At 41.5% G+C, this 10228-nt stretch overlaps 1 protein-coding gene across 1 annotated transcript in view; it reads left to right on the plus strand.

Annotated features, from left to right (window-relative positions):
- Positions 1-5446, plus strand: part of htra1b (HtrA serine peptidase 1b) — a 54496-nt gene extending 49050 nt beyond the window's left edge. The window contains exons 6-9 of the mRNA XM_017710553.2: positions 79-193; positions 471-528; positions 838-933; positions 2367-5446. Of these exons, the coding sequence (XP_017566042.1) occupies positions 79-193; positions 471-528; positions 838-933; positions 2367-2535 (438 nt within the window). The 3' untranslated portion in view covers positions 2536-5446. The remainder of the gene's footprint in view (positions 1-78; positions 194-470; positions 529-837; positions 934-2366) is intronic.
- The last annotated feature ends 4782 nt before the right edge of the window (positions 5447-10228 follow it).

Consider the following 10228-nt stretch of genomic DNA (forward strand, 5'->3'; position numbering starts at 1 on the left):
GGCAGATGGACATATTGAGTCAGTGTGGGTGTTAAAATGTGTCCAAAGCACAATTGTGTGTTCTTTGTGTTTGTGTAGGATGGAGAGGTGATAGGGATTAACACTCTGAAGGTCACAGCCGGAATCTCCTTCGCCATTCCCTCTGACAAGATCCGCCAGTTCCTCACGGAGTCACATGACCGTCAGGCGAAAGGTGAGAGACAGTGGTTGATCTGCTTTTGCTTTTTCCATTACATACAGTGGTTATGGTGACATTTCTAGCACCAGTGCTACCTGCTCAAAAAGTTTTCATACAGCCCTTATAGTAGGTGTACCTGATACAATGGCAAATGGCAACCCAGTGCAGTGTATGTCTTGTTAAAGTACCTACCACATGGCATTAAATGGCTGAAATATCCACTTTTCATTGCCTACAATTCTGTGAGCAGTTAACCTCTTCTCAGTACATGTTTTGTCATCTTTCCTTGCAGGAAAACTGCCTACAAAAAAGAAGTATATTGGTGTTAGAATGATGACCCTCACTTCGACGTAAGTGGCCTTCATAATAGAGCTGGGCAATATTTATTTATTACTGTGATAAATAACATCACAATATATTTGCCATGGCATAATGTGGATATCCTCAGTGCCTAAAAACACAGACCAACTGCATGTTTGATTAGAATCAGAGCATAATTAGATGTCAGAAAAAGTCAATATTGTGACATATAAAACTTAATAGTATCACAGTATTACTTTTTGACATATTGCCCACCTCTACTTCATTAATAAACCCCATAGATTCTGGAATAATATCACCGGATCCTGAAATGTTTGGATGGTTTGCTTCTGTTGTAGTCTTGCTAAGGAGCTGAAGGAAAGGCAGTCTGATTTCCCAGATGTCACCTCAGGAGCTTATGTCATCGAGGTCATTCCCAAAACCCCCGCAGAAGTGTGAGTAGCTTAAACCAGTGCAAAATTTGGCTTGCAAGTGTATCTGAACAAGATCTTTCCACCTGCTTGCTGTTTTTTTGCGGAGCTAATTTGAATTGTGTACTTTTAATTATTAGCGCTCTTTGTTATGCTTCTCGTTTTCTGCTCCGTGACCGAGTCGACAACTGTTTCAAACTTTCCAAGAGCGGCGTATCAGTGCACATTTATATTAGTAGCCAGGTTTTCCCAGGGGAACTGCCTCTGTGGAAATGGTCAAGCTTGGCCTGTCACTGTGTGTAGGCTTGGCTCCCCATTGTACAGGGTGATGACACAGTAGAGCTGATGGGAAGTGGCTTGTGTGCTATGGATTTGACCACTTTCTGCATGCGGCCACTTGATAGCGTGGGAGTTCAAGAGAATAGATGATACAGCGGTTCGGTTTTCTTGCACCACATAACAAAAGATGCCATCTGCCAGTGGTTATGTTGGTTAGTGTCAAAGCGAATGTCATTTCTGTGGACGGAAATGGTTTGAAATCCTAAATCATCAACATGTGGGACATTTGCTGTGGTGTGGAACAGGGCGCAGTGGAATGGGACAAATTGAGGTACATGGCGCCTTCAAAGGCTGATTGTAAAGCCTGTATAATGTATAGCTATTGCTATTTGTATACATGAAAGGACCATCTATATCCACTTATAAAAGTTTGACCAAAACTAATAATAATAATCATTCTTTTTGACATGATATTTTTCCAACCTGCCCTTATCAATTAGAATTAATGAAGAATTAATTTAAGACCGATTTGCCACAGTTTGCACACAACTGGTCAAATGACGTGTTTCATTAAATTTCTAAGTGACAATCTGTGAAGACATCCTCTTCCAGAATATGATGTTAATGCATGGTTGCTGATTATTAGCTAAGTTTAACATTGGAAAAAAATAAAGCATAAATTGTGGCATATTCAGAAGTTATAGTTAGTTTTCTCAATGTATTAAATAGAAATTGTGCATTAAAATGTGCAGGAAAATGTCCTATTTAAAGGCGTGCTATACAATTCTGGAGAACGATTGTTGATATTTGAACTCAACAGCACATTTGAACACATCCCTCCTTTCAGTGCACCTTCGGAAACTCCACCCCCAAATTCAATAACTCGCAAAAAAGGCAAACCCATTTTTTAAGATGTTTGTGGCCGTAAAACCCTTCACAAACACTGTACAGACAAATGACCAATAACGATAGAGTGAACAACGACACAAGTAATGTAACTAATGTTACAGAGGATGTGGGTTAGCAAAGTGTCGCTGCAGTTTTTGCTGAGAAGCTAACGTTAACCAGTTGCTTTCGCAAACATTCGCAAAAAATGCGAATGACGCTATGATGTAGACGTCTCTAATGAAGTGTCCAGTGAAGTGTATGCCAGCTAATGTAGCCTCTTTCTCTTGCAGTGGTGGCCTGCAGGAGAGCGACGTCATCATCAGCATCAACGGCCAGCGAATCGGCTCAGCCAGCGACGTCAGTGCGGCCATCAAGAAGGACGAAACGCTCAGGGCGGTGGTTCGGAGGGGAAACGAGGACGTCATCCTCACCATCATTCCTGAGGAGATCGACCCTTGACCCTCCTTCTCCCCTGAACTCCTGCTCTACCTTGAGCTGGTTCTCAGCGTGTACAAAGACTTTTACAGAGTGTGCGTCTGGAGCCGCACTCGTTTTAGCACATGTAGTAAACCCCACCTGCCTTTAAACCTCTGAGACCCCTAAACCGGCCCACACCCTGAAACGTACGTTCCATTCTGAGTCCTCCTCGTCCTCCCAGTTCCAGTCGGTCATTATCAAATTCACAATGAGCCTGTCTACACTTATCCTTTCATGAGTTTTATATCTGGGTAACATTCTCACAACACTTATTCATGGTCCTTACACTCGGCCACTTGATGGCATGCTTATGGATTTTGGTGGAAGTCTACTAAAGCTAGCTGTGTTCAAAATGAACAGCTAAACAAAAAGCGATATTTACATTACACTGTATTTTCACACTACAGAGCGTTACGACCCCACGTTTTGACTAGGGTGCTGTGGGATCAGTAACATGTGGCTCTATTTCCCCAGTGATCCATACTTCAAATAAGGCCTTCCCTCCTTTAAAGAAACGCTCCAACTTTTTTTTATCCAAATACTGTCTATTAATATTACCCTCAGCAAAACCATTTTGAGGCATTTCTGTCTGCTTAGTTAACTGTTTGAAGCCCCAGAAACAGCCCAGCTGCATCTCCAAACCACCTCCAGATAATAGTCCGTCCAAAGTTTTGGTTGCATTCGCAGTCAGACAGCTATCCAATCATACATTAAGATTAAGTGACCCTTATTAATGCCACAATGGGGAAATTTCACCTCCGCAATCTAACCACAATCTGAGCACGCTTGCCCGGAGCAGTGGGCAGCCCTATCCACAGCGCCCGGGGAGCAGTTGGGGGTTAGGTGTCTTGCTCAAGGGCACTTCAGTCACATAATGTCGGCTCAGGGGATCGAACCGGCAACCTTCCGGTTGCAAGGCTGGTTCCCTAACCTCCAGCCCATGATTGCCCCACAACACATGAACTGGCTGAGGGTCAACAGGCTCATTATATTCCCCATTGCAAACATACAAGGAGTCTTGGGCTCTCAAGTGGCTGATTCTTGACCATGTACTGTTTTTTTACATCTGAAAGGTACAATGTGCAGCCGTTGCCAAGTTGCATTCTTTGTTTATTGTATCTGTGCTTAAAGAATCTGAGAGTCTCCGAATGGATATTCTGCTTTTGTCAATAGTTCAAGGGATTCTTTTTTCACAAAAAAAGTATTTCTCTACATGAACGTCTTAAAAATGACTCAAGGTTATTAAAAGACTGTCTCTCCGATTTAAATGGCTTTAAATGTTTCACTTCACTTAATGAATCCAGTCCATACCAGCAGTTTTCATCCCATCCATTCCTTGACTGTTGTTTTGTGTATCTTTGGTTTCATCGGTCCCACTTTATATTTAGTGTCTCTAATAATAATAAATGTGTAGTTACATGTGAACAACATATGCAACAACCATGTAACGACTAATGACTTGGGCATCGTTACAGATGGATTACAGAAGTGCACCATACGTAATTATACACATGTATCATCTTCAGTTTCACCTCATATAATTACACATGTTAATAAGGTTAAGATTAAGATTAAAGGACCCACAACGGGGAAATTTCAACCCGTCTGTGCTGTGTAACACCACATACACACTAGTGAAGACACACCCTAGGGCCAGTGAGGACACTTGCCCAGGGCGGTGGGCAGCCCTATCCACAGCACCCAGGGAACAGTTGGGGGTTAGGTGTCTTGCTCAAGGGCACCTCAGTCACAGACTGTCAGCTCAGAGGATCAAACCAATGACCCTCAGGTCGTAAGACAGGTCGTACCTCCACTCCATGACTTCCCCCATAAGGGAATGTTTGCTAAAAGTTGTATCAGCCTATTCTCTTTCATGTAATAACACAAAGGTACAATTACATTGCTAATCAGACTGGAACAGAAGTTTTTTCAGAAGGTTTTTTTTTTATCCAGCAGTAAAAGGAAGCATATAATAACTGACATTAAGGCATTATTTACACTGCATCTGCCAGCTTTCCTAACATTTAGCTAGTGTTTATGGTGCAAATGTTGTGACACTGTAACCAGTTTCAGCTTTAAACTGCTCTGTAATGTGACACAACAGCAGACGTCCCCTTATATCAACATGTAACTTCTATGATATTAATTAAATGTGTTGCATTAAACTCAAAGCAACGTCTATATTACCACTGCATTATTACACAGTAACTACATAATAACTACACAGGAGCTGTCCACTTATTAAGGTGTAACTTGAACAGTGCACTACAGGAAAGTTCCAGTGTAGAAGATACACTTGTGTAATTATATTAAGCAAAACTGAAGCTGATACAGATGTGTAATTACATTGCTGTACCCCTGTAATCCATCTGTAACATGTCTAAATCATCAATAGTTACAGTGTTATTGCATATGTTATTCATGTGTAACTACACAGTTATTAGAGACACATAATATAAAGTGGGACCGTTTCATCTCCTCCTACTGAGATTTTTTCCTTCAGTATCTGATGCCCTTTGTTTTCAGAAAGGCCTGCGCCTTTGAGCTGTTTCAGTATTCCTGACTTCAGGCATCAAAACGAAGCCACCGACTCGCACCGCCTGGTTCTGCTCTGCTTCGCTTCTTCCCTGAGAGTTTAATAGGCCTTTTAATGAGTCCCGCCATGCAGCTTTGGCTCCTACAGTGACTGTTATTTATTCCGTTATGATCCCAAACATGATGGACATCAGTGGTCCTGTTTTTTTCTCTCCTGATCGGGTTATTATTGCCGAGTCCTTCTGCTTAACAGGGTGAATTTGGGGTACATAAGCTTAAAGGGGTAGTTCACTGATGTACCGTCACTGTATATGTTCAATACAATCATAATATCAATAAATACGTGCCATTACTTTAATAACCTCTCATTTTTTCTGAGTCTAAATGCTAATCTGGTTTAAAGAGAACAGCAGACAGCCTTGTTATTTCAAATATGTGGTTCCAAACGTGGAAAATAGCTCTTTATTTCCGCACTGATCCATATTTCAAGCAAGGAATTACCTTCTTTAATGGAATGCTTCAACATTTTTCTTCCAAGTAGCGTCAAGCAAAATACCCTCATCCAAATACCCTCAGCAAAACCATTTTGAGGCATTTCTGTCCGCTTAGTTAAAGTGGAATTCTGCCCTAGCCCTGGCCCTTTATATTGCTGTCAGGCAAAAACACCTTGCATCTCATGTTTTTTGTCATTTTTTACCTGTTTTGCACAATTTGAAATCATTGGAAATGGCACTGTGGTGCGGCAAGATGGAGCTGGGTTCAAGTCCCCGGCCAGGTGACCAGGGTCCTTATTGTGTGGAGTTTGCATGTTCTCCCCATGGTTTCCTCCGAAAGTCCAAAGATATGCAGTCAGACGAATTGGCGATTTCTGGCCAGTGATGGACTGGAAATCTGTCCAAAGTGTTTCCTGCCTTCCATCCAATGAACGCCACTGAATTTCATGACAAATGGACCAATCAAAATGGTCCAAAATGAACGGGAAATAAACCTGATGTCATTTTCTTCGGACAGCTGTTGAGGAGTAAAACATCGGTAAATCTAAAGATATGAAACGTGAAAGTTTTCCTTGGGGACTATTTTGCTCTGCATGCACGTCTTTGCCATACAGGCATTTTAAAAACTATTTTCATTTTTAGCTTGAGGGCAAAAAATGTCTCAAAAGGATTGGTAAACAATGTCTCAGACATCAGGCAGTGAATTCATGACCATTTCATGTAATGACTTTCTGTGAGGGAGCTTTTAAAGGTGGACGCCTGGTTCCTATCACCACTACTGTGAACCACTCTGAATGATTTTGTTCAGGTATTAAGCATTATGCAGAAATTGTGAAAAAATGGGGGGATTCCCCTTGAAATAGCCAGGACCCTCTAACAGGTTTAAGTAAGGTTTTCTATACATTTACCGAAAATTAAGTCTTAGCATGTAAAAAACTGGGAATTTAAGGAGTTAAGCACTTTCTGTTTTTGAATGATAGCCAGTACGAATATTGAGGCTTTGTATTTTTATATAGCTTTTATGCGTTTTTATATCGCTGTTGTCAGACGAAAACCTCATATCTCCATTTTTTGACATTTTCCAATTTTTGGCATAATTTGAAAATACCCCTTGGTCTTTATATTGTCTGTAAATTTCGTGACTAAACAAACTGACTCAAAACATCTTGGAAAAAACGTCTGGCTCCATTGACTTACATTAAAAGTAAAGCATGTTTTTTGCCTCTCCTGTAAAGTTGCATTTTGGAGATACAAGGTTTTCTTCCTTTCTACTTTATGTGCTCTGCACATCTTCGGAAGAACTATTAGAAAATGTATTGATTATTTGTTTTATTGTTAGGGCACATAATCATTATCATGGTCAGAATGTGTAACTATTAGAAGCATTACTCATGATTTTTGTGCAGTGTAACGAAATTCTTTATCTATAAGCCTATTTACCATCATGAATAAAACAGACCATAATTAGTTCTCACCATATTTAGCAACTCAGACGTCCAAGGTCACTGAAAGAGATCACTGAAAGGGCAATTCCAGCCATTTTTCTTCATTTCTGCGCAGTTCAGTCATTGAGATGAAAACAAAGTCATTCAGAGCGGTTCACTGTTGTGGCGAATGGAACCAGGGGTCAACACAAATATAGCTGTTTTATTTACTATCCAAAGCCACCAGTGAACTGACACATATCGTTTTATAGAATGTTTTCTTTGGGGACTATTTTGCCTCACACCACCCTGCATGTACCCCTCCGCCACAAAAAGATTTTAGGCCAAAACAGGCATCGGGCAGTGAATTCATAACCATTTCATGCAGTAACTTTCTGTGAGGGATCTTTTAGAGGCGGATATCTGGTTCCTATCACCACCACTGTGAACAATTCTGAATCTGTGAGTTTCTTAAGAAAAGAACGTATCACACCAAACCGCTCTGAGTGATTGTTTACACTGCAACCATTTACTTATGGAGAAATTTATAAAAATCTGTGGACTTCCCTTTTAAGTCGGACATGTAGTCATATGGAATATGCTGCCCTCTATTGTTACTCTACTGCAAATGCACCTTACACGTGCCACATAAGATCATAGAAATTAGTCTTTAGTCAAAAACACAACGGCACCCAAAGGACATGCAAAAGTACAAATTACACAAGTGTGGACCGCACAAGCTGCATGTCAGGTCATCTACTGGCCGCAGTGAAGAAAGTGCTTTTTCCTTTCATTTGGCTTTATTGGAATGACCTCAGGCAGAATAACTCAACTAATAACGCAACTAGCACTTGTCTCTGTGGGTGTGGGAGTATCTGGAGGCCATCATCACGCAGGGAAGGGCGGGGCAGAATTTTCTCAAAAATCAAACCCACGTTTTATTGGGCAGTTAATGGTCCTGACCCCTCCAGTCCGCTCACTGCCTCAGAAGGGGAGAATGCAAGATATGCAATGAATCTTGTTAGAAAACAAGTGTTCCTACTGTGGTCTGTCACAGTGGGAGTCGGGAAGCCATGTCGCCCACTGTGTTGGGTTGAACTGAGTCTTTTGGCAGAACAAACTGAACCCAGTCAGTTTCCTGTAACAATTCATTGCTTTGTCCAGTCAGTGGTGGTTCTGCCCATAGATTTGCATACAAAGGCCGGGCAGCAGACAAACAGCTCTGTCCCTGTGCACCGTTGCACATATTTGTACTCAGTGATCCAAGATCTGCTGTTGTTGTATTTCACTGTTGTCGGAAGAAAACCTCAGATCTCCAAAATATCTGTACAGGAGAAGGAAAAAACCTACAACCAATGAAGTTGGGACGTTGTGTAAAGCTTAAATAAAAACAGAATACGATGATTTGCAAATACTTTTCAATCTATATTCAATTGAATACACTACAAAGACAAGATATTTAATGTTCAAACGGATAAACTTTATTGTTTTTTGCAAATATTCACTCATTTTGAATTTGATGCCTGCAACACGTTCCATAGAAGTTGGACAGGGGCAACAAAAGACTGGGAAAGTTGAGGAATGCTCAAAAAACACCTGTTTGGAACATTCCACAGGTGAACAGGTTCATTGGAAACAGATGAGTGTCGTGATTGGGTATAAAGGGAGCATCCCTGAAAGGCTCAGTCGTTCACAAGCAAGGACGGGGCGAGGTTCACCACTTTGTGAACAACTGCGTGAGCAAATAATCCAACAATTTAAGAACAACGCTTCTCAACGTGCAATTGCAAGGAATTTAGGGATTTCATCATCTACAGTCCATAATATCATCCAAAGATTCAGAGAATCTGGAGAAATCTCTGCAAGTAAGCGGCAAGGCAGAAAACCAACATCGAACATGTGTTAGTGCCCATGGCAGGGGTAACTTGCACATCTGTGAAGGCACCATTAATGCTGAAAGGTACATACAGGTTTTGGAGCAACATATGCTGCCATCCAAGCAACGTCTCCTTCAGGGACGTCCTGCTTATTTCAGCAAGACAATGCCAAGCCACATTCTGCACGTGTTACAACAGCGTGGCTTCATAGTAAAAGAGTGCGGGTACTAGACTGGCCTGCCTGCAGTCCAGACCGGTCTCCCGTTGAAAATGTGTGGCGTTGTACATCACGTCCCAACTTCTTTGGAATTGGGTTTTACTTTACTTTCAATGTAAGTCAATAGAACCAGAATTATTTCCAAGTCATTTTGGGCCGTTTATTTTGGTCCATTTTTCATGACATTTACACACATTGTAAAGGTCAACAGGTATTTGCAAATTATGTCGAAAACTGTAAAACATCAAAAATGGAGATACAAGGTTTTCTCCTGTCAACAGTGATTTGCATTGTAATATAGAACTATATTCAAGTAACCAACAAACATTTACTTCAATTGGGTTATTCCATAAGCCATGCATGGTCTGAAAAGGTCACGTTGTTGATTTCAGTGGTCAAAAATGTATTTAATTTTTAAAATTAATTTTTGCATTTCATGCAACTATGCAACTTTTTAAATGCCCACACTCGTGAATCAAAGCATTATGACTATATCCCTGATATCGCTGCTGTCGCAGGGGGGTGCTGGATCCTATCCCAGCAGTCATCGGGCGGAAGGCAGGATACACCCTGGACAGGTCGCCAGTCCATCGCAGGGCCATTTCATTTCATTTCATTTCAAGAATCAGGGTGTGCAATAATAAATAATTGTCACCCTCCAACACTTTGAAGGCTTATGATTCCCTAAATATAACAAAAGCCCAGCAGTGAGGAACAGAACTTTACCCTCCTCAGCCATCACTATAGACTGGTCGCCTACAGTCACCTATAGAGCAGCGCTGGTAGTTGTTTTCAACCACTACCCCTCGTACCTCTGTTCCAAGGGGTTAGGGTGACACTCGAAAACAAGGGGTAGGGGTAAAAATAAGACATGGGATTGGGCCTTAGCTGAACACTTGGTAATGTAATGCCCAACAGCAACTCACTGTGTTTTTCATCCTCTTCTCTTTGGTGGGCTCTGCTCTTCAGTTCAGCTCAGCGTTTTAATGGAGTCGAGGTCAGGGGACTGAGATGGCCACTGCAAAAGCTTCATCCAGTAATCAGTGAGCCATATTTGTGTGGATCTGGAAAAATGCTTTGGAGCAACACACTGCTGGGCGATCCAGTGACTGGCCAGTTTCAGCCTCC

The sequence above is a fragment of the Pygocentrus nattereri genome, chromosome 13 (genome assembly GCF_015220715.1).
Source record: "Pygocentrus nattereri isolate fPygNat1 chromosome 13, fPygNat1.pri, whole genome shotgun sequence".
Classification (NCBI taxonomy): domain Eukaryota; kingdom Metazoa; phylum Chordata; class Actinopteri; order Characiformes; family Serrasalmidae; genus Pygocentrus; species Pygocentrus nattereri.